The sequence below is a fragment of the Cryptotermes secundus genome, unplaced genomic scaffold, assembly GCF_002891405.2.
Source record: "Cryptotermes secundus unplaced genomic scaffold, Csec_1.0 scaffold708, whole genome shotgun sequence".
In the NCBI taxonomy this organism is placed as follows: Eukaryota; Metazoa; Arthropoda; class Insecta; order Blattodea; family Kalotermitidae; genus Cryptotermes; species Cryptotermes secundus.
The window spans coordinates 1220932-1247124 of NW_019726238.1; the positions used below are offsets into that span (position 1 = coordinate 1220932).

A 26193-nucleotide genomic window follows, 5' to 3' on the forward strand; every position below is an offset into this window, starting at 1 on the left:
GGGCTAATATGAGACAGTGATACATTCTTACGTTGTTGTATAATAATAATAATAATAATAATAATAGTAATAATAATAATCGGTAGTATCGATGCAATTCGTAGTACAAACTCCTACTTTAAAACATGTGAAAACATTTTGCACTTAACAGTATTAGAAAATTTAAGCATGCTCCATTGCAATTAATGCCATTAATTACAATAACGCTTTAAAAGTTACCTCATTTATACAGGAAGTGCGATCGTCTATTCTTCTGGGAAGCAAACAAATCAATCACTTTTTGTTTGAATGCCGTAATCTCTGCAATCATGTCCTTATGTATGCTAAGTACAGCCAGTGCCTTCAGGCGTTCTTGACCCATTGAGTTCCTTAGATATGTCTTAACTCTTTTAGAGTGCTGAAACAACGCTCGGATTCGGCAGTTGATATTGGAGTTGTAAGTACAGTATCTGTCAGTTTGTGTATTTCTGACATCACTATTGCCTTTTTGTGTCTTCTTAATTACATCATGATAACGAGAAATATTAATATTTTGATACAAATTTGATCTCAATAGACTAAAACATGAATGAATATGATAATTCAATACTACAACAAAATCAGTTGGGGCTTAGCCTCTTTAGCCCCTAATGATGCATCACCCCTGCAAAGCATTAATACGTTCGTAAATAAATTAGCCAATTCCTATCATGCTTAGGGAAAATCCAACAAGCACTTATGACGTGGGGAAAACTCCAAACTATCTCTTGTTGTTTACAGGACATGGGAAAAGGAACTGCAAGAGGGCAAACAAATAAAAGGGATGGAAAATCAATAGGGGAGAAGGGGGAACAGTGATAAAAATATGAGAGGGATAAAGGAATGAAATGAAGACAGAGAGAATTGATTTTTGCTTGTACTTGGATAGGGCATGCACAATACTTGTACACTTGTGACATGACGATTTTATATTTTATACGTAGCATAACTGGACAAGACATTCATATGTATCTTCTGTTACTGTTATGAACATTCAAAAAGTAACTGCCAATTATAGTACCTATTACTGTGTTTGCAGGTCAGTCTGATTGGTCAAGACATGGCACTTTTTCAGCAGCTATTTGCTCTGCAGGAAGCAATACTTGAACTTAAAGATGAGCTTGAATATTGCCCAAGTTCTAGTGAATCATCACCTTATGACTCGCCATGTTCAACTCTGTCTAGCCTCAGCTCAAGTGAAAGTGGAAGCAAGTGCACCAAGGTTAGAACCACCCTCTTCTAAGCAATACTGTAGCACGCAGTCATTACTATGTGACAACCGCAAGGTAGGCAAATATACCAGATCTGTTTCTAGGCAACAGCTCAGTAAACACGTTCCCAGAGCAACGAATATGAACCGAACATCAAATCAATTATAATAAATTTTTGTGTTGATGGCCCTCACACATACTTTTAAATTCACAAGTAGTTAAAAGGCATTAAGTATATTTAATAAATATTAATGATTTATGGAGCCCCATTACTAGATACAGTGTCTTCTGTTCAGCAGGCCTAAAAGATATTGCAACAGGTACCTATATAATAGTGAAATTCTATTCCTCCTACAGCTTCATTAGTAAGGAAGTTCCAATTTTGACATACATAAATATTCCTAATTCAGACTTCAATCAGATATTGTCTAAGAATAATATATTAAAAACAACAATATTCCCTTACTCCCATCACAAGACAAAAATCTAGAAATCTGTGAACTGAAATGTATCTTACATTCTTTATATTTATCACAGTCTGCAGTAGTGGACATTGCTCATCACTAACATTCATGCCACTTATTCCAATAGTTTTCTAAATCTGACACTTCTCTTACGGAACAGCTCCTGTTCCAGTGCAGTTTGGCTGATGGTACATGTGAAGAAATGATGGCAAGAATCTCACAAAGATTCAAGAAGAAAAGGAATTATAAATAAAAATATAAGTAGCAATGGGGGATATGCAAGATATTCATAACTAAATAATTAAAGCAGGAGTGACTCAGAAGAATATCTTGGACAATCTAATTTCTTAATTTATACAAGTGTTGTAATTTGGAGCAAGATTGAGCCAAAACTTACCCCTCCCCCCTTTATAAGAAATATGAAACAACATGTAATATGTGATGAACATCATGGCATGTTGCATGCATCAGACTTCTATAATTATAAAGAACTCATTTATGCTTCATACAGTGAATACATTGATATAAATACACTGAATACAAAACTCAGGAGAAGTACCACCAGATATATAATATATATCCTACTTTTCATTATTTGCATTACTGTTTTGTGAGCTGGAAGAACCTATCTTCATAAAGAATTGATTCACCTTGGTCTTCAGGTAGGAAACTTTACTGCAATAAGACAGACACCCATAGCTGCTCAACAACAACCACTGTGTAGGGGCTAATATTTTACACACATACCACCAAGATGGTCATTTTTAATAGAATATTACTTTTTATCTATGGTTTAAACCCTTAAGACAAACCCAGTTTAAATTATTTAATTAATTAGAATACTACATATTTAAAGATTCATTAATCTAATCAATACACATTGCTTTATAAATTAAAAAAAAAAAAATTTTATGGCCCTAAGAGAAAAGTGTTGTATTCTATTTCATGATTCTGCTGCCAGAATTAGTCCATGGCTTCCACTGTGACTTCAAGGAGTCAGTAATGAAAGAGTGACTTTATAGGAAAAATGAATGAGTCATCAGCCCAACACAGACAATGAAGCAATAGGTAAATGTATGGTAACAGATGATAAGAGGAAGGGAAAAAGAGTCCAAAACAAATAATGGTCACATGTTTGATCATAAATATCTAATACAACTATAAAATAATCTAACAATATCATTCTCTTTCAGCATTCTGCCAGTTTTGTACGTCAACAAATCTCATACCCACCAATAAAGTTCAATCGTTCACGGCGAATAAAAGCTAGAAGTCCTCAACATGGCTGTCAGGATTCGTATGACTCAGGAATTCACACATCAGACCATGAGATATTTGTGTAGTATGTGAGACTGAATCCATTAGATCATGAGAATTGCTCACGTATTTAATCTGTTCTTCAATGATTACTCTACATTATTCACTGTGAATACCTGCAGTAATTCCAGGATTATAATACAACTGTTCTACAAATGAACACTTTCAGAACACAGAGCAATATGTAAAAGATGTTCCTAACTGTACAGTTAAAACATTATTTTATGGCTAATGTGCAAATATATCTGTGAATATGTGCCTTCATATTGCTGTTACATATATATGAAATCTATATGGTGTAACTATAGTGATGTTGAAGAAAGCAGTCTTCTGGGATTTGGCACCGTGTATATGTGGTGTTAACCGACGTTTCGGTTCCTCCGAAACGTCGGTTAACACCACATATACACGGTGCCAAATCCCAGAAAACTGCTTTCTTCATAGTCACCGCCGTGAAAGCCTCAAATCTTATATAGTGATGTTATCAAGTAGTCACTGAGTCTACTGTGATTTGAATAGAATGAATTATATAAAAAATCAAATAAAATTTGTTGGCTGAAAAGTGTGAAATGTAAAAATAAAATGTAATTATCTGCTTGATATCTTACTATGTTCTAATCCACAGATTTTCTGATGATATGCATTCACTTAGTGGGGGGGTGGAGTCCAGCTGGGTCCACTCGGCACAGCAGCCATTGATTGGCCTATATGACATACATTACATTTTCAGCCAATGTCCAAATAAAACAGCAATCAGATCGATCAAGACTTCAACTAAGACTGCGGCACTTACTTGCCTGACTTACCAGTACTGTCTTTTCCAATACTGTTGACCTTTCATGTCTCATTACCTTTATTATGTGAACAGAAGAACATATATTAAATGCCCATTGAACATTATTCTACAGTAAGGAGTTTGGCTATGAAGAAAGACTTTCAAAAACTTTCATTTCATATAAATTGAGCTACAGATCCAGAGGTCCGTGTTCGATTCCCAGCGCCACCAGATTTTTTTCTGAGAAGTAGTGAGTCTGGAATGGGGTCCACTTGGCCTCATGATGATAATTGAGGAGCTATTTCAGTAAAATAGCGGCTCCGGTTTAGAAAACCGAAATTAATGGTCGTGGGGATTCATTGCGCTCACCACGCAACACACTCTGTGCACTAAAATTGGCACTAACCTCACCGAAAAGCGGTGGTCACTCGGTTGGTATAGTTCACCTTCATACTAAAATCATGGAGTTTGTTTGTTTGAGCTAAAAGTAATGCTCTTACAATCCCCACACACACACACACACACACACACACACCAAAAAAAAGGGAAACTAAAAATCAAATTTTCTTGAAAGTTATGCTGTTACTGCTTGTTAAGTCAACCTTAAATATTAATGCAAGAAGAGCAGATGTCAGAAATGTGGGGCTAAATGTGGAAAAATGTGTCATCTAACTTTCCATTTACTTTCCCGTAATTTAAATATGGAACACTTCTCATATCCATTCATACTAATAATAAAAACATTTCCAAAATAATCTACAAAGAAATACTGGACAAAATCAATCTAACCAGAAAAACTAGAAAAATTACCAAAACCACAGGTTAACTTAAAGCATGGTCATATTGCTCAGAAGAGTAAATAATCTTAAAAAATATTTAAATTATTTCTTGCACACATTCACCCCTCAAAATAATATACAATTTTATCAGTATAAGAATTTTTCTTTAATTACCCTTGTAAATATAAGATATATTGAACTGATATCTGTACAGTCATATCTGCTTAACCCATAAGAGCACCGTAGTTTTTTATTCAAAACAGCCTTATATTGGATATTTATATCCAAGTATAAACTCTGTTTCAATTCCCTGTTCAGTTTTAGCTTAATGTTCTTAATGTTACCTTTTTTCAAATCTGTAATTATAGGTCTGAATAATTTATGGTGTGAGTATAAAAAATACAGTACATCACTTTAATCAAACTAAAGATATCTTTTAATTAGTTCACCAAAAGAAGTCTATGACATTTACTGGGTTCCTTTTTATGTAAATGAATTCAGAGGCCTACATGCATGGATAGGAATGAACAGGATTATTTCAATGTTGAAAAAATTAAATTACTCACATTATGAATTTTCAAACTATATTTCCTCTTCAATTTATACTAACTTTACTCATATGCTATTTTTAGTTGTACTCTTTCTAAAACAGCAGTTCTGAACCACAAGGGGCGTATAAGTATCCCCATTGGGGATAATAACATTTCTATAAATTCCCACATATTTCCATATAACACCATATCATTTTACTCGCTGGTTTTAAACTGTCACTATTATGTCTTTAAAAAATTAACAGGCAAGGCAGATGAAAATTCACTTTTCTTCTCTCTAAAATGGGTATATTACAGTTCATTCTGCTAAGCTGCTGTTGTTTCTTCTAAGCCTATTAATGAAATAATTAATTGCTTAATAGAATTTAACATCTGTATAACTTGATCATATCTTACGCGGTAACTGCCTTCTAAAAGAAATTATTGAAGGAAAGATAGAGGGGCGGATAGAAGTAACCAGAAGACAAGGAAGAAGACGTAAGAATATGCTGGATGACCTTGGGGACAGAAGAGGATACTGTCATTTGAAGGAGAAAGCTCTAGATCGCATCAAGTGGAGGAACTGTTTTGGAACAGACTGTGGACCTGTCGTCTTGACAGATTACAGATGAATGAATAACTTATGCATACTTGAAGCTAATCAGCAACTTTCCATCTATTTTTGTATCAACAGGTTCGGTACTTTATAGTGACTGTGACAACACCTCTCTAATAGACTGAAAGGAATAAGAACATCTTTCCCCTTACATTTCGTGATGAAAACAGAACCAATTTCCAAATCACTGCGTTTCTGAAAAAACTTTAGACAATGGACAGCATCCAAAATAATAGTTCTGGTTCTCTCTCTATGTTATGCTGCAATATACATTTTGTAGAATACAGTGAGTACTCTGATTCACTTGTGTTTCATTCACTTCATATTTAAAATTTATTTGTACTGTCACCAATTCTGACAACAAATTATGATACATATAAAAGTGATCCCATGGCTGTTTATGAATATGCACTAGCTTTTCACTCATGTGAACTTGGTTAAAAAAGCATACAAGTGTATAAAAATGTCTGAGTTGAAGAAAGCAACCAAAATTTTTAGAATCTACATACAATTCATATTTTTATTAAAATACATATTTTCCCATTGAAAATGGTGGAACAGTTCCTATATAATACTAACATGACATCTGCATCTAGCCCCCTCATCATTCCAATGTTTCTGCTTCAGTGCCACAGTTGATACAGAATTGTCAAATCAATGAAATAGGTTACATGAAGTCAGTACATGGACCAGCAGTACTGACATTGCAATAATTCTAAGGAGCTTATTTGAAGTATAAATTATGACTGACTTTTAATGACAATGAATCATGTTAAAAATTAATAAAAACTGTACAGAAACTCAAATTACATATACTGATTACATTCATGTACACATTGTACAAACTGAATTATCAAACACATTATGAGACAAAAAGGCAGTAAATTTGATATTTCCTCTGAAAATGACTATGAATGACTGTACCAACTCACATGCCAAAATGCTACCTTGTAACTCAAGTCTGGCTACTATAACAACATACATTGTTCAGTAATACTGAAATTAAATTTCTGTCAGAACATAAATCCAACATAAAACTGTTTAAAAACGGGATTTAGTTTTCCTGGGATGTGACACACTGTAAGCAGATGAATAGGTACTAAGGTTTCGGAAGAACTCTGGAAATAAAGCAACAGATTCCTCCAGAATATTGGTACAGAGTGCCACATCTCAGGAGACTAATCTTAATATTCACCACCATTAGAGCCACAAATATCACTTGCATATACTGCTTTGCTTTTGAAAGAAACTGAAAGAGCAGGAAAGAAGTAATATGATAATGATTATGATTATGGAAATAATATGTGATAAGCTGTGCTGAAAGTTACAGAAATGCTGTTAATAGTTCAGGAAATGTTTGAGTAACTTGTTTGAATTCTGCTACGTGAACTGTGATATGTAATGAGTAACTAAAGGAATCTATAGTTTCATTTATACATAATTTCAAATGTAGAACATTAGAAATAATGGGAGATACAGAACATGGAATTTCAGTCAAATGAATATTTGGAAATAACTGCACCTCCCTCAGCCTCTGGTCTTTGCATTATCATAGCTGTGTATGTATCAGATGCATCATGTTTATGCTTTGCATATTAATAACTAAATATTTTCTAACTAATAAGTGAATTACATATTATACATTATTTTACAACAAAAACAAAACAAAATGATCATAACATAAACATTTTAAAGTATGAATTTCCAAATGTTAAATAAATAACAGCCAATTGAATGTATAAGGGGTGGACCTTCTTGGCCTTTGCACCGTGACCACAGTGATCTATTGTGCCTTTATAACAGCCATTTACTAATACAATCTTATGTATAAATCCTTTAAGATGAGTACACAACTTTTAAACTGACAAACAGTAGTAATAATTTAATATATTTTGTGTTTCTTTACAACACAAATTGTACCAACAGCATGGTTACAGAGCTAAAATGATGCACAGGGACTCAAATCACAATCAGATAAATTACTGATTCAAATTTATATCTGGCTATGTTAGGAATATAAATGTTAAATATTCATTCTGCTTATGGTAAGAAAGTGTCATGATCAAAATTTTAATTTCATAATTTTCTTGTTAGATATATGTATTAACTGGATTTATCACTGCAATTTGGAAACCCATTGAAAGGGATGTGTTTCAGAATGCAAATGTAAAGAAACTGGCATTATCTCTAAGATTCTCTAAGAGTTTTTCAGGTATATTCTCTGCTCTCACCTTTCCTTATCACCAGTCATAACCAATCTAGGAAAGATAACTTTCTCAGAGTTGAAAATAATGTCTTTTGCTTTTATGTGGCTACTGTCTCACATGTTATGTATTTGACCTTCCTGCCCTTTGCCCACCTTGGTAATAAACAAAAAGTCCATGTCTGAGATTGTAGCACCTTGGCAGATTCATTTACCACTGATGGTAGCATGATGACTGGAATGAAGTGAGATCCAAGCCACAGTGAATGTCTGGTATGTGACACAACCACAGGGTTTCAGTTTTTTCAAAGGTGAGGGAAAGAAAAGGCATATGGAAAAATGCACATCAAATTCAACTTATCTCAAACCTAACAGCTCTGACATGGGAACCATCAGAGCCATACATGAAAAGAAACCAAAAAACTGCCTATGAAACAATTTTACAGGAGGAATAAAATAGATCTGCATTACTGTCAGCTATGAAAGGATAAACTGAAAAGTAGGCAATGACTGTTTCAGTTAAGTGTAACACAAAACATAATTACATAATAATCACCCCAAATAAAATTTTATTCCATCTATCATAGATTTTAATTTTGTTTATGTACTGTTAAAAGCTGTCTTTTCAAGGATTGAATTTCTTTCAATCACAAAAGTAGGGTACATTTTGAAAACTTCTAATGAAATGGTTTCATTTATTCACTTCTCAAGAAGGATCAATTATTCCTTCTTGCATTGTGGCTCATAAAGCAAGGCTACACTTCTAAGTGAGGCCAGATTCAAGTGTATTATTACCGACTGTTGTCTTGACATAAGAAATCAATGAAACTGTTATAGACTGATGACAAAATTATTCTAAAATAAATAAAAGATATATTTTAAATAATAATGACCAAATTTATGAATTCAAACTACATATCATGTAATTAAAATCATTAATTAGAAGAAGCTATTTGATAAAATAAAAATAAAGTGGTGTCAGAAGTTTTCAGTGTGTACAAGAAGTTCTTCTTCCTGGGGAATATATGTAGTTCAAAATTAATTGATCTTGTAAATGCTATTTGTGCCGGGAATTTGGAAAGAACGAGTTTATTGTGAATATTGTATTACATTTCTATACATGAACAACACTGTTGCAAAATACAGAACTCTCCTCAAGCAATATATGAAACCACTTGCAGTGTACTATTTTCAAAATTACGTTAGTAGCAAGTCTTAATTGTGTAACTTTAAAAATGTTGGGTGCCTTAAACAGGGTTTCAATTCTCATCACATCTTGCCTATTAGAAACAAACTCACTCTTGAACGGAACATACATTATGTCTATAAGGGCATGTGTTTCCTTTCCTCATGTTCACTGTGTAATACATTACACATAGTCATCAGTAATTAAACTAATAAGCCAGTATTAGGCAATCAGTGACTTAAATATAATCTGTGAAACGTATTACAGCAGTCATTTCTTGTTTTGCATTTTGTGAAGTTGATCCTTCAGAAGTTCACCAAAATGTGAACTGTTGCTCGTATCTTCTGAACCTGGTAAAAAGAGAATGCTATGAATACCCAGGTTTTAATCTTCAACACTGTTTCATACATGAATCTATCATGTTCAGTTTCCACAAACAGGATAAAATGTTGCATGGTAACCAAATAGACCTACTTTCCTGTCATTGTAATTTGAGTATCTGATAGGAAGAGTAGAAAGAAAGATGTGATATGTATGCATAATTATGTCAGTAAAACAAAACAATTTTGGAGACTGCAGTGTTGGTAATACTGATGAAAGTGATTTATGATATATGCCATTCAAAGGGCATGACACAAACATACCAGGTTTTATGATGATCGGTTCAAGAATGCAAGCACTAATAAGGGCACTATCTCATAAGTTTGACAGGCTAGAGTCTTGACTACTGATAAGAGGGATTTCTTACGTATGCCGTTGAGATGGGCCCAGGTGGCATGACATCCTTACCAAGTTTCACGAAGACTGGTACAAGTTTTGGCCTCGGCAATTTCAGAAACTGTAATGCTGATATTCCTGATGGGAGGAATTTATGAAATACATCGTTCAGATGGACTCAGGTGCCATGATATACATTCAAAGATTCATGAAGATTGGTACAGGCGTTCACGCAATACTGAGGCAAGCAGACCTGTTGCTAGGCAACAACCACGAAATAAGCAACTATACAACGGCTGTTACTAGACAGCAGCCTGTAAACAGCAATGGAGGAAATGTGTTTTCTGTGCGGTCCGTGCTGAGATGTTAAGTAGGACAAGTTAAGAGTTTCAGAAAGAAGCCTGTGTGGAGGTTAGTTTCAACACCACTCTAGCCTTGTGTCATAGGAGGCAACAAAAAGGAGACCCAGTGCCTGGGGGTATAACTGAGGCATCCTGTTCCTGGAGGATATATATACCAGGACCTGGCCCTCCAGGTTAAGGGGAGCCTCAAACCTAAGAGAGTAAAATATGGTTATGAGTCCAGCAGGACTCAAACCCAAGAAAGACTGTGCTGTTGATGGCCAGCATCAATTTTAAACGACAGACACATCAACAAACCCGCCCCAGATGGGGTCTGACTCCAAGATAGACTAGCCAACTGACCATCAGAAATAACATAACTTTGACTTTGATTTTGAGTTGCAGGAGTTAGATAATTGCTGGGGTTAAACCGTTAGGAGCGTTTGCTGTGAGAACCCGGTAGCTAAAGCCAGAGACATTTTGGGAACAAAGGGGAACGTAAGCCATTGAAGCCACTACCAAGCAACGGCTAGTGAAGACTGTAACACACTGAGAAGACCCATAGTCCTACAGTGACTGGTGAAGTGTGTAAAAGAGTGATAGCAAAATCCTTACTTGTAGTTACAAGTTGTAAGAGTTCAATGAATCTGATAACCAATCCAAATAAAATCTATAGTCACTAAAATCGTGAAAATATTAAGGTTTCACCTCAGCACTATGAAAGGCTGTAATGTTGGTATTACTGGTGCAAGGTATTTATGCAGTATGCCACTGAAATGTACTCAGGTGGCTTGATATATTTACAAAGTTTAATAACAATCGATTCAGCCATTGAAAAGTTAATACGGAGAGATACACAAGCACAGCAAGGTGATCTCATAATCCTACCTTATATTATCTTCAAAATAAGAAAAGTTTGCTAAAAAATAATTCCAGAAACTGAATGTGTGAGTCAAAAATACAAACCTTGTAGAGCTGTCTGACAGATTAATTTGTGATTAATCTGTGCCCCTATCTAAGCTACTGATGATACATACATATTAAGAATAATAAATTACATTAATATGAACTGAGAGAATAAGGTGGGACTATAGGACCTGTCATGCACAGATGATCTTTCAATACACATTCCTATATATTTATGTAAAAGGAAATTCGGTAAATAATATCTGAAGGTCTGCTATACTCATGTTTATTGCTTTAACATAGATATCCAACAGAATGAGAAGCAACATAACAGCCACCTACAAGTATTTCACCATGCAATTTCCAGAGAGACCCAGGTATTTGTCATAACCATATAGAGAGAAGGTCCAGCTCAGTGTTTGCTTTATCGTGATAGCTTCCGTTACGTGCCACAGTGATGTTCAATGGTGGTAAGCATTCACTGTCATTCTATGATGCAAGAGTTCAGAAGGCCCCAAAATGCTGTTAACAACTTTCCTACAAACTGCCTTGTCCATCCACAATTAAGCCTGGATCTTATACCTAATGATTTCCATTTCTTTGGATCACTGAAAAAACACTTGAAAGAAAAATGCTTCTGATGTGATAACTGAATAAAGTGGAGGTATACTAGTGACTGCAAACAGTGAAACATTTTTCTTTCTCCATGGGAATCAAACACGTGGTGTATCGATAAAACAAACTTTTAATTTGATCTGGTGATTACAAGCAGAAATAGAGGATCTGTCATTCCTTGTTCTTCTGGACATTATGTCGGAGTAACAAATATGGTATAACACATCCTAAAATAATAGTTATTGAATAGCTTACGTAGAATATTCATGCAACTACTAATACATATTTTCATTCACTTTACAAATCTGTGCCAAAAGTATTATATTCTGAGAAACAAAGTTTGAATAAAATGTTACTGAATATTCGACAACAGCCTACAATACATGTATTCATACTGTTTCCATTTAGCATGAAAAATGTCTCTATGAGCAAAAAACAAAATGAACAAAAAATTATGGGTTTATAAACGTACACTGAACTGACAACATACAGTAATACATATGTTAAAGAGATGAAATAAAGTACATTACAAAATGAAATGAATTCCAGTTCACAGAGTTAGAGACCTAGTGTTGCAAAGGACACTTAACAGTGCTTCTACTTAAAGAAGTCAACTTTTTTTCACAAGCTGAATATAAGTGGGAGCCTGGGATAACTTCATTAATACAGTGACTAAGCTATGGGTTAAAATCCAAAAAATAGTGGATTAATTCCTGGCCGGGACAGAGATTTTTCTCATCACTATGTCCACATCAACTCTGAGGCCCACCCAGTCTTCCCCTGGGGTTAAAGAGGTTGGGGTAAACACAGTACTGATAATTATGAATGAATGGAGCTATACCTGCACTCCTCATATGCCTCCATGGTGTGATGCTTCATTAATTAAGCACATGGACAACTTTACTTTTCCTGGATTGTTTCCTGAAAAACCCTACTTACCATCTGACTCATCGTCCCCCATACCCAGACTTGAATTATCAGAAGATGTATACGGCTTTTGTCTTGGATCAATTCCCTGAAGCGCAGGTCTTTGCCGTCCACCTCCAGAAGACCGTTCTGAACCAAGGTGTGAACCTGTATCTTCTGCTTTTTCGCGAGCTCGTGCCAAGATAGCACGCAGTTCTGACGATCGTGCTGTTTTGTACTGTATAAAAATATATATTTGTGACATATTACATAACTAGCTACTATTATTTCTTAAATTTAAAACTTAATTCTGAAGTACCTGTCCTGTCCTCCTTTGTATGCATCTTTATCATTTATTTTAAAATTTCTTTTCTGTATTGATCATCTTCCATTCACTTATATACCATTTTCATTTGTTTCCTTATAATTTGCTACATTTATTACCACTCACTCTAAACCTACAATTAATTTTTTGAAGAAAGCAGTCTTCTGGGATTTGGCACCGTGTATATGTGGTGTTAACCGACGTTTCGGAGAACGTATCGCCCCCATCTTCAGGGTAGAAGAAAAAGTATAAGAAATCTGCAAGCGACAACACCGTGAGAAACGGTAAAGCAGGCTTAGTAAAGTATACTTTTTCTTCTACCCTGAAGATGGGGGCGATACGTTCCTCCGAAACGTCGGTTAACACCACATATACACGGTGCCAAATCCCAGAAGACTGCTTTCTTCAAAAAATTAATTGTAGGTTTAGAGTGAGTGGTAATAAATGTAGCAAATTATAAGGAAACAAATGAAAATGGTATATAAGTGAATGGAAGATGATCAATACAGAAAAGAAATTTTAAAATAAATGATAAAGATGCATACAAAGGAGGACAGGACAGGTACTTCAGAATTAAGTTTTAAATTTAAGAAATAATAGTAGCTAGTTATGTAATATGTCACAAATATATATTTTTATACAGTACAAAACAGCACGATCGTCAGAACTGCGTGCTATCTTGGCACGAGCTCGCGAAAAAGCAGAAGATACAGGTTCACACCTTGGTTCAGAACGGTCTTCTGGAGGTGGACGGCAAAGACCTGCGCTTCAGGGAATTGATCCAAGACAAAAGCCGTATACATCTTCTGATAATTCAAGTCTGGGTATGGGGGACGATGAGTCAGATGGTAAGTAGGGTTTTTCAGGAAACAATCCAGGAAAAGTAAAGTTGTCCATGTGCTTAATTAATGAAGCATCACACCATGGAGGCATATGAGGAGTGCAGGTATAGCTCCATTCATTCATAATTATCAGTACTGTGTTTACCCCAACCTCTTTAACCCCAGGGGAAGACTGGGTGGGCCTCAGAGTTGATGTGGACATAGTGATGAGAAAAATCTCTGTCCCGGCCAGGAATTAATCCACTATTTTTTGGATTTTAACCCATAGCTTAGTCACTGTATTAATGAAGTTATCCCAGGCTCCCACTTATATTCAGCTTGTGAAAAAAAGTTGACTTCTTTAAGTAGAAGCACTGTTAAGTGTCCTTTGCAACACTAGGTCTCTAACTCTGTGAACTGGAATTCATTTCATTTTGTAATGTACTTTATTTCATCTCTTTAACATATGTATTACTGTATGTTGTCAGTTCAGTGTACGTTTATAAACCCATAATTTTTTGTTCATTTTGTTTTTTGCTCATAGAGACATTTTTCATGCTAAATGGAAACAGTATGAATACATGTATTGTAGGCTGTTGTCGAATATTCAGTAACATTTTATTCAAACTTTGTTTCTCAGAATATAATACTTTTGGCACAGATTTGTAAAGTGAATGAAAATATGTATTAGTAGTTGCATGAATATTCTACGTAAGCTATTCAATAACTATTATTTTAGGATGTGTTATACCATATTTGTTACTCNCGTTTGCCTAGAACTTCTCCGTTCACTTCGGTTTTTCTAGATCTTACACATACAGTAGGACTCCTTGGGCAAGCGATCAGCTCATCGCAAGGCCTCTACCTGTACACAAACATAGAAAAACGCACACAAACATCCATGTCCTGAGTGGGATTCAAACCCACGATCCCAGCTTCCGAGCAAGCAAAGAAGTGCACGCCTTAGACCACTCGGATACCGTGACCGGCATTATACACTGCATAATAAGAGCAAAAGATTCAATAACCTCAACAATATTTGTTGTCATTGTTTATACCTCAAAATTCTTCTCATTCTTACTCATATACTCTTGCTGTTATTTTCATATTTCCCTTTATCTGCTGCGAAGCTACCAAACTTCTTTAATTGCTAGTGTAAGAGGAAATTCATTACTAAAATCAAGTGTACATATCATTCAGCTATACAGATTAAATCTTTTTCATGCCTCATCCCTGAAGAACCCCAAAAATTTTTTACTTACCTGTTACTGAAACCCTTCGCATGAAGCCAATTTTGAACTTCCATGGGATCAGAAGTCTGACTGATAAATACTTCGGGAGTTTTTACAATTTCAAGATTGCGTTTCTTCTCACGGAAAAATGTTAAGACGTTCTTTAGTTCTTCGTGCAGATCCAGGCTACTCTGATCTAAAAAAGCGTGGGGAAGAAAGCTGGTAAGTGGCGTTACATTACTTTGAAACCTTATGTGTGGTTACCAAATGAATATTTCAGAATATTTTGTGCTGAACATCATGTGAAGATAGAAGATACAATTAAAAACTGCACACTATCAATGAACCACAAGAGACAACTCTTGAATTGCAATCATTATTGTAAAAGGTATAATCAGAATATAATTGGACTGAGAAAAACAAACTGATTGAATAAAACAGATATAGTTCCTTCCCAAAAAATATTATCCTTACACCACAATATATCTAATTCATATTTTTCCAGTTTACAAAGAGATATGAATATATTCTGACACCCTACTGAGTGTACCTCTTAAAATATATTAATATCATTATCAGGCAAAGTGGCATCGCAAATGTGTTAACCTGAGAACAAAGAATTTTGAATGGAGCTAGATCTGATGAATACAATGAAAGGACTCCGATCTCAATCTCCACTTCTTTCACAGTCTTTTTGAAAAAGACAGTAATGTTCTGGTTCAATGTACACCTGTGTTCAATGGAATGAAACACTCCTTAACTTACATTCACAGTATTGAACATTTCTGAAACAATATGGCCAGTATTTATTCATACATCTGATTGCTCTTTTATTCAGATTGTGATATACACGTAGATATTTGATACAGCAGTGTTCAGTCTAGAGTGATTTATATCCCCCAGGAAATTTCTGGTTCACCAAATAATGAACCAAAAGGTAAACAGTTCTTTTTAATACACATTTCATGAATTAAAATGCTTACAAATGCCTGTTTTACACAAACATATGAAGCAGACTGATCTTGGATAGCTAAATCAGTACAGTGATTAGGTTACGGATTAGAACGCTGGTGTCTGATTCAACTAGCAAGGACCTCTCTCTTTGGCATCACATTCTAAGAAATTGTGGGGCCCACCAAACCCTCTACCGAAATGCTAATGAGATATTTCCTCAGAAGCAAAGCAAGTGGGGCATTAAACTGACCGCTCACTTCCATCTCGTGTGGAAGGTAATAATGTATGGGGTCATACCTCCATATCACCATGTTGTTGTGCTTAATGGAACAAGGGGAAAGATCTTCACGGCTTGATTAAGCAAAGGGCAACTTTACCTTTATCATGTAAGAGAAGAGGGTAAAGGTAAAGGTACCACTGTACCTAAACATGATATCATGAATCCATTTAAACAGCGTGAAAGTAAAAATATTAACTTGACAATAATGGAAGTAGGTGGGCGGCTTCACACTCATGCTCCTTTTAACCCTTAAGTGGGCCCTGGTGCCAACCTGGATATGGTGACTGAAACATCCCAACCACTGTGAACCATTCTTCCCCACAAGCAGTGATGAACAAATCTTCACTCAGTTCACCAGTCATTCCTCCACAAGAGAAACTGTTCCTACCTGTACCATCACTACCGCTCCACACCAATACACTTACCAGAACATAATATACATGACATATAAAATACTGTTCCTCACATTACGTAAGAAGTATAAAATATGTAAGATTTGAGGTTTTCACAGTGGTGACTATGAAGAAAGCAGTCTTCTGGGATGTGGCACCATGTAGATGTGTTAGCTGATGTTTTGGAGGAACGTATTGCCTCAATCTTCAGGGTATAAGGAAAAATAAGAAAATCCACAAATGAAGAGACCGTGAGACCGGTACAAGCAGACTGATCTGCAGGGGAAACCGAAGTACTCGGAGAAAAACCGCCCCAGCGCCACTTTGTCCACGACAAATACCACTTGACCAGACCCGGGATCGAACCTGGGCCGCCACGGTGGGAAGCCAGTGACTAACCGCTTGAGCTATGGCGTGGCCGACATGTACATTAAGAGCAAATCCAGAGTTAACATATAAAATAAACAACTTTCAATTCCGGATTTGTCCATGTAAATTACTGCCAGAAATTAAAACAATTAAAACAGAATAAAGAACACAGATTCTAGAGAAAGTTTCCTTACTTTTTAAATTACAGTAATGTTAACACACTGACCTCATAAGTGGAAAGAAATAATTTTTTGGCCTCCTCACGTTTTCCTATAATTTACAATGTATATTCCTGAATAAAATAAAGTCTAAGAATTCATCAACTCAGAGACATGTTAGTCCCTTCTGAGTACAGCACACACACACACACCTACCTCTAGATACAAGAGTCCCACTCTGTGATCGTAGCGTTACAGGGGATGCAGGAACGCTGCTTGTAGGTGGAGGTGGAGGGGGAGGAGGAGAGGTCACACCCACATCATTCTTACGTCTCCGTGAAGTTGGAAGTCCATCTTCATCTGAACTTAAGTCGGAATCTTGACGATACTTTTCTGCAAGTCACCATAAGTAATGCATGGAAAGAAGACTACAGGAGACTGGACAAAACAGGAGTACCGCTGTACAGACACGACCAAGCATTGCAAGGAAGGACATGACACAAAAGCCAACAGACATTCCACAGATACAAATTTATTTACTGGTACATGAATACATAGCTTCAATTAGAGTTAAGTTATATAAAACTATTAAAAATATACATTCACCTATAATAGTTAAGTTCTGTAATACTTTTTGTTAAAACTGAAATTTGACTATACAAGATATGAACAACAGATCTTTGGAATATTAAACATGAAAGAATGATTGGAATGAATATCACAACCATTCTTGAAAACAAAATTGTACACAGTATAACACGTCTTGGAGTCTACTGTGTTCGTACATCAAACTGACCTCGTTTATTTGTGACTCTACATTTACAGCAAGCTTTTCTACAGTCAGTGTCACTGTAACATTGTCGTCTTCATGCCACTGCAAGAATTTTATCTGATGATGGAACATGCATTGGAGCTTGAAACCCACACGGCTGCAAATATCATTTCAAAGTCTGGGAACAACTCTGTGTGCAAAATTTGCATTTGCATCAACCATAAATTGAAAAATAAGGTGAAGTCCTGTTATGATTTAAAACGTTGTGTAAGATTCTTAAGGTTCTTGGTTTGAATACTTCTCAGTTAAGAACTGAAATTTGGTAATACTTAAGAAATTTACTGTTCCATTATCCGTAATCTGTGCTTTCATCCAAACTAATTTTACCGCATATGTAAGATTTGAGGTTTTCACAGCGGTGACTATGAAGAAAGCAGTCCTCTGGGATGTGGCACCGTGTAGATGTGGTGTTAACCAACGTTCATACATGGTGCAACATCCCAGAAGACTGCTTTCTTCATAATTTTACCAGTCACAGACTTTACAGTCACCAAGTTTCATCTGCATATTACATCCCTAAGCCAATTAAATAACAGTATAAACATCAGAACTCCGAAGACATTCTGTAAGAACAGTGGAAAACTGTTCTCCACAATCAATTAAGAAAGAAAATTCTGAAATGCTAAATACACTCTCACCCTTTCAAAATAAATAAGAAAGCACTGAAAAGAACCCAAAGTACTAACCTATTAATATCTGTTTGTTTCTTACTGTACCTCTTCTCTTTGAATTCTCGCACATCAAACAATTGGTATTTACCGTTTTCATTAGGTTACAGCAGATTTACTGATATAGAATCTTCACAAAATAAAATACAGCACAGACAAAAGACTGAGGCACAGTTCAATCTCTCCCCCCCCTCAATTATAATACAGAATATTACTTGATGTGGAGTACTGAATTAATGAAACTAATAAAATATGTAAATATCAAAACATATTAATATGCTTATTAGTTCTGGCTCTTCTAAATGTTAAATACTAATGTCTGTAAGCAATATATCTTTCTAATATTATATAATATAAATAACTGCCTGTTTTAATCATGGCCAACATAAGCAAGGGCATAGAAGAATAATCACCATACGCCATAACATTCAGATTTGTGTATTAGCTCATTCTGTTCGACAAATCGCAACTTCTGTAAAATTATGTAACATAACAAGAAAAGTCACTAAGAATTCAATGGGAACTCTGGAACAATGCTGCTAAAATGAGTTAAAATGAACCACTGAAATCCAAGTTCAAGGAACAAATGATTATACTAAATCAAAATGGATAATAAAATTTTAAATTAGGATTGTATCAATTTCGTAATTACATTTTTTAAATCTTGAACAAAATATATTTTTTACATTAACGTGTTAAGCCAGGCAAGTTGCCTCAAGCAGTAACTTTTCTTCCTTGTATTTGGGAGGTCATCATTTTGAATTTCAATCAGGACATCAGTTATCCTGACAGGTTTTCCATGGCTTTCCTCAGCCACCCCCTGGCAAATGTTGGAATACCACAAATTAGGCCATGATCCCTTCCTTCAAAATCCTTCCCAATTTTTTAGTCACTGATCATCCTGCAAACTAACACTATGCAGTATGAGTTACTGACATCATCATTAAATATGCTACAAAAAACTTTTTACTATTCTGCTTATAGCTATATACTTTCAAAGCACAGTAAATATCTGACATACTAAATTCTATGTAAAGGTAAAAAGTAAAATTTTGACACTGAATCAAATGTTGATGTCATAAAAAAAAAGACTGAAAAAACAAAATGTATTCTAAACCTTGGCACTAAGGATATGTATCACCAGAAGTAGTGATATTGGTATCTACCGTTTTACTTCAACTGCTTACAGTTGAGTATCAGTGCTTTATGATAAGACTTGATATTACTGGGTTCCTAAATTTCATCATTTAGTATTCTGAACAGAAGGCAAAATAACAGAATGCTCGGCCCAGTGACTGAGGTGAGGTCCCCTCTCCTTTTCAAGGATGGAAACTAGTCCAGCTTTTGAAACATTGTACTCTTATTCAGAATACCAAGCAACGGAAAAAGTAACACTAGGCTATTCTATTACATTCTTCTAGTGCTGAGGTCAAGAACAGTGAAGCTCTATCTCCACTCCCCCACGTCTTCAGGGCATAACGCTTAATTAATTAAGCCCAGTGACACCTTCACCACTACCTTTACCTTTACTTTAATAATAACTTAAAAGTACACATAACTTCTATTTAAGAAATGAACCTTAATGGGAGAGGCAAAATCCACAGATCTGCACTGAGATATTGACAATCAACACACACAGTACAAAACCAATCCATACAAGGAACATTTGTAGCACCACAGTAACATGGTATAAATACGACTATAAATGCTCAACATACTACACTACAATTTTCAGTTTCACCCGGTATGGTGTGTATTTACTGACCGTCTTCTAGTGCACACAATCTCACTTGTCACTTCACTACATGTTTCGGCATCACTGTGCCATCCTCAGGTGTGTTATTTACGTTAAACTATTGCATTACCATTTTATAAACGACACATGATGGCGAAGAGTGCAATAGTTTAACATAAATAACACACCTGAGGATGGCACAGTGATGTCGAAACATGTAGTGAAGTGACAAGTGAGATTGTGTGCGCTAGAAGACGGTCAATACATACCCATCATGGACGTGAATCACTGCAACAGGACGCTAAAATAAAACATTCACGCGGTATATAATTGAGCTACAAAGGCACGCAATGTTTGAAGATAAGAAGAAGAAAATATAAAAATTAACTTACTGATTTCACCACAATAACTTCATAAAACTTATATATCATATTATTAAAATAGCAAATAAGTTTTCCAGAGCTACAATTCCTCTGATGAAACTTTCATCCTGCACATAACCAAAGTCAAATATTCCCCTTCCTTAATGAAAGACGTGCATGTGCAAATTAGTATGCCTGGCCTTTCAAATGTCCCAAATCTGTCAAACTTCACAGATAATGCAACAATTCCATCTATAAAAACAAAATATGGCCTATTTTGATGTATACAAGGCATATAACCAGCTTTTCTTGTAGTTTATATACAGTAAAAGAACATGTGTCCTTCTTATCTCTAGATCAGCGATTTTCAACCACTGTACAATGGCACACTGGAGTGACGTAAAGTGTCTGTAGGTGTGCCATGGACGTTCAGGGGAAGGACGAAAAGAAGTGAGAAAATTTTGAAGAATAAAAAATCGTTTAGGTGAATTTTAGGAGTACTGTATATTTTTCACAAAAGGCCACGCCATAGCTCAAGCGGTTAATTGCTGGCTTCCCACTGCGGAAGCCCGGGTTCGATCCCAGGTCTGGTCAAGTGGAATTTGTAGTGGACAATGTGACGCTGGAGCGGGTTTTCTCCAAGAACTTCGGTTTCCCTTGCCAATTTTCATTCCACCAAATTCTGCATCATCATAATCACCCAGGGCAGGTGCAATAGGCCAATCAGTGGCCGCTGTGTCTAGTCGACTCAGCTGGACTCCACTGCCAACTAAGCGAATTTTAAAAATCCCAGAACTTCCATACCTAATGTTCCAAATCACGGAATAACTCTTCAATGTACTTTTACCACCCCACCTTTCATCCTTGTCATGCCGGCAGTGTCAGTCGTCCGTCAGCTGTTGTTCGGATCAGCTGTGTTATTCTGTGTGAGTTTGCACTAATGCATTTTTGTTTATTATTTCTAATACATTTGAGATATTTTGTTATTTCTGAATTTAGTCGATTTTTATTTTTTATGGCTCACGGGACATGGATGGTTTCATAATTAAAAACCGTTAAGTTAGATGACAACAATGAATGAAGTGTGGCCGGCAGTATATCGCACAGTATAGTTTGTGTCAGTTCTAAAACCATCATGCACCAATATAATGAAGACTACTTGTCCCTCGGATTCATCTTGCCTGGAGAAAAGCTGCGATGAAATCTATGATCAACATTCTTTTTAAAAATAACATAATGATTATAATTTTAGCTATTGAACTTTTAAACACAAACTTAACACTTTTTTTAATGATAAAATCTCTCCTTAAAAACTGATTAGCACCATGTTCAGTGTGCCATGAGTTGAAAAAGGTTGAAAATCTCTACTCTAGATAATACAAAGACTCAGGTTAAGAATGAGCAATGTGTTTTGGACCAGTTAGGTGTAAGATGCAAGATTAATCTACTAGCTTTGTTTCACCCGTGTTTCACTACTACCTCAGGTCTGGCATCTGCTTTTGCATTTGCATTTGCTTCTGTAATTTTACAACCCACATTCTATTTTTCTGCAATGCTTAAAGTTAAAATTATGTATTTCATATTGGTGTTGTCTTCTTGGTTACAACACTGTGCAGTAGTTTCATGTGGGTATGGCCAAAGTTAAACCCTGAAGATAAAACACACTACCTTCATATTCATGGCTGAACTTCTGCCTTGAAGATGGAGGCAGTATGTTCCTCTGAAATGTTGGTATCCCATCTATGAGACCACAACACAAATTTTCACTGCCATAAAAATATCAAACCATATATGATTACGTACGATAACAACTGATAAATTAGGATATAGAAAGGTGGCACCCCTGATCTATTTTTTGAACAATCTACTGGTATATGCTTGGAGATGTTGGGAACACTGTGAAAACATGAATTAAGACAGACGGCCTTGGGTTCAATCCAAGATCTCCTCACATGTAAATAAGCTGTGGACTCCCATCCCTCCAAGACTGTCTCTGTTGAACATATTCTACACCATATAAACACAGTAAATATTAAAAAGCATAAATGCTGAAATTCTACAGCAGAGCAATATTCAAATTTCAACACTGTATTTAAATGCTATTCATTTTATACCAACATCATGAAGTTTGCTTACTATCCACATGATAACATGTTCCATGCGTTACATAGAGGGAAGTACCAGTTATACTAAAACTGTTAAAACTGTCATCCTACCAATGACATCTCTCTGCCAGTGACTTGGAGCTGTATTGCCACATACAGGGAATTGAGTTTGCTAAAATATTACTTCCAAAAGATGGAGAGGAATTCTAACAGAAGATCCAGAAAAAGATAAACATGCCATGGCACATATACACAGTCTGAGATCGTACGTTAGACACACACTATCATGGAAGTCCAAAGCATTTTCCCATACAATCCACAACGAACATATATAGCCTTGAAAGAAACATAGTTGTGAGCCTTACACATGCTAATACATGCAGCTGCAAATGGAAATGTTGTGAGAACTGTACCTACCAGCATTATCACTGTATTCATGATTATAGGCAATGGAACGTTAAACAGGAACCCTTACTTGTACATAAAAACTTAAACTTAACCTAGGAAGATACCTCTGCTTCATATACTACACGAAATGTTTATATTTTGAATGACACAAACAATTTATGTGCAATTCTAACAACCACTTCCCAATATAGAAACTTCGTCAAATTATTCCATCATTAAAACCTGTTTTAAGATGAGAAGGGGATCACTTAGCAAAGTATGGGCGTTTAAAAAGCAAAATTGTAAATTAAATAGAAGAGTTCTATACAAATTTTGACTACTTCACCATTGTTCCATCCTGTGTCCATCATCAAATATTTTCTCCATTAACAAAAAGACTGGCATACAAACAGTCAAGCAACATTCTGACAACCCAGTTTTTTCTGATACTAAAAGTTAACCATGCATTATATCCAAACAGTACACAGCATTATGAACATATGCATGACATGAAACACACACACATCAAGACACAGCGTTTCATACACTTGCCACCACTCTACAGGTTTAGCAAAAACATACAACTATACAAAATATATTAATGTATCTTTTGTGTGTTATGTGTGTGCGCATAAGTACCAAATGCCATTCATTTAGACTTGAGCTGAAAAAGTAACAGTAGTGACCCAAACCAACTGCTCTAAGAAATAAGTACTCGCACAGTAATATGGTACACAAGAAAATATAAAAATATCACATGACAAAACACTTAATAAGATCATAATTTTTATAGATTAATAACAAACTTTGTTAAGTTAAAATATTCTAATGTTATTCCATTTTCTTTGTTTACTCAATAAAATACATTTGCTTGAGAACATCACACCTTATCTTTACTTGCACTAGCTTCTACTTGTAGCATCCATGTTTTCTGTGTAGCTCTGTGTAGCCCTATGAATATTGGGTGTGGTGTTATTAACGTCGCTATTTTTATGTGCCCCATTAATTTTATGTTCCCATGCAGTTGCTGTAATCGAGCGTATGCCACCGTATGGGAACACAGATACCGTTGGGGCACATAAAAATAATGATAACAACACTATATCAATATTCACAGGGCTACACAAAACAACACAAAAAACAAGGCCAGCGCAAGAAGAAAGTAGTGCAAGTAAAGATAAAGAAAGATGCTCTCAAGTGAATATATTTTAATGAGTAAATGATGAAAATGGAATAACACTCAAATATTTTAACTTAAGAACTAACAAAATGTAGCAATTTCAGTAAGTGAATGAGGAAGGCCAAGTAGGGCCAAACATGTAGCAGTTTAATTTTATTTTTAACATTATTTTAATTGAAGTAGTAGTTCTAAAGTTTCATTAAAGGTGGAAGTAAGTGTGTAAAGCGATACATCAATACAACAGAATGCTGAAATACAATATTTTTGAATGAATGGTTCATACAGAGAATAATGCAGATGTAATATCCATAATCAGAATATTACAGAAAGACATGATAAGAGAACTTAGCAGAATATACACCCAAAGCCACATGCATAGCAATGGAATTCTTCACATATGTTAATTCTGCAACAGGCACATACAACATAACTGCTCCATTGTTCATGGATAAAAAAATGTGGATGAAACATTCTGTAAGTCAGAAAATAAGAGAAAGGTAAAGCAATCAGAGAACTTAACAAAATAAGCTCCTAAAACCATACACATGGCACCGCAATACTTTACACAGGATAATTTTACAACAGGCACGTCACATAACTATTTCATTAACAGCACACAATTTCCAAATGAACTGCATCTATGTGTACATACAAAATACAAACAACATAAATCTGCAAATGAACGTAAATCCTGAAACATTTGTTTGAAGCATGAAATTTGCACATTTCACACATCAGATATTACACCTTCCCTATGTGATGCAAAAGTAAATTTCACTTAGCTCTACAAAAAAGGTTCATTACCTATCTATGGCCCTCTTCACATAATGAAAACAGATTCTTATTTCAATCCTACTCACGCATTCCACAGTTGAAGATCGTGTTTATAGTGAACTGTACACAACTAAACTCACCATTAAATCCAAATGGTGTTTTATCAGGCTCCACTTAAGACCAAGGAATGTGAGAACACTTCCTGATATGCTCGTATGAAATTTTTAATGCACATGCCATAATTATACCCAGTAAAACCTACTGAAAAGCATTACAATTCCAGTCTTTCTCTAAGAAACACTTTGGTTCCAGCTATTTTTCATTTGAATGTTTTCCTTGTTCACTTTGCAGATTCCCTGGTTGTTGGCAATTATGACATGTGACTTCAAATGGTGCCTAATATGAGAGATATGATATTCTCATGGCAGTGAATGTGAGGGAAGTAGCTAGTTCTTTTTTGATCATTTACAAATTCTCAACATACACATGTACATACCACAAACTACATATCCAATTCCAGATAAAAAGACACCTCATATGTTTGCAAAATAATTAATACAACTGTATGTTACATACATATAAAACTGCTCTTTCTACAGTACAGAATTGCAAATATTTTGATTATATTATTTATACAAAATCATCCTCCTCCATGCAGAAATAATACGAATGTATAATATGAAACACATTTTGGAAAACATGAGTGTTTCTCTCTGACAGTATGCAGCCTTCTGAGTTAATTATCTTCAAATATACACACACACATAAACACAAGTATATAAGTGTCATACAAGTAACAAACTCGACAGAGCTGAGTTCCCTCTGAGAAACCAAGTGCCCCCTTTTATGGAACCCCAAGTTTCATTACCATGATTCCAGACAACACAAACAGTATAACATATCTGTATTTTCATCCCCAAATCTATTCCACACGTTTAACAAGGACCCATCTACCAAGCATACCAACAAAATACATTTAAAACTAAACCATAAACACACAATAAGCAACACATACAAGATTAACATGTAAATGGT

The 26193-nt window shown here is 35.4% G+C and overlaps 2 protein-coding genes across 4 annotated transcripts in view; one reads left to right on the forward strand and one right to left on the reverse strand.

The window, feature by feature from the left end:
• LOC111864116 overlaps positions 1-3346 on the forward strand; it is a 16151-nt gene extending 12805 nt beyond the window's left edge. For all 3 annotated transcript variants that reach the window (XM_023851146.2, XM_033751329.1, XM_023851147.2), the window contains 2 exons: positions 1058-1240; positions 2887-3346. In XM_023851146.2, coding sequence (XP_023706914.1) covers positions 1058-1240; positions 2887-3036 — 333 coding nt within the window. In that variant the 3' untranslated portion in view covers positions 3037-3346. The remainder of the gene's footprint in view (positions 1-1057; positions 1241-2886) is intronic.
• A 5161-nt stretch (positions 3347-8507) lies between these two features.
• On the reverse strand, positions 8508-18376 carry LOC111864102. Its single transcript, XM_023851126.1, has 5 exons — positions 18367-18376; positions 17332-17508; positions 15728-15747; positions 12618-12822; positions 8508-9449 (listed from the first exon to the last, which is right to left on the reverse strand). The coding sequence occupies exons 1-5, from the start codon at positions 18374-18376 to the stop codon at positions 9370-9372; spliced, it is 492 nt and encodes a 163-aa protein (XP_023706894.1). The 3' UTR covers positions 8508-9369.
• Between the last annotated feature and the right edge of the window lie 7817 nt (positions 18377-26193).

Bases quoted from the DNA above. Each gene is read 5' to 3' on its own strand.
- LOC111864102 (XM_023851126.1), bottom strand. The intron at 15,748-17,331 runs GTAGGTGTGTGT...ATATTGTTTCAG, and splicing joins TGGGACTCTTGTATCTAGAG to AAATGTTCAATACTGTGAAT. The intron at 12,823-15,727 runs GTAAGTTAAGGA...ATTTTTATACAG, and splicing joins AAATGTTCAATACTGTGAAT to TACAAAACAGCACGATCGTC.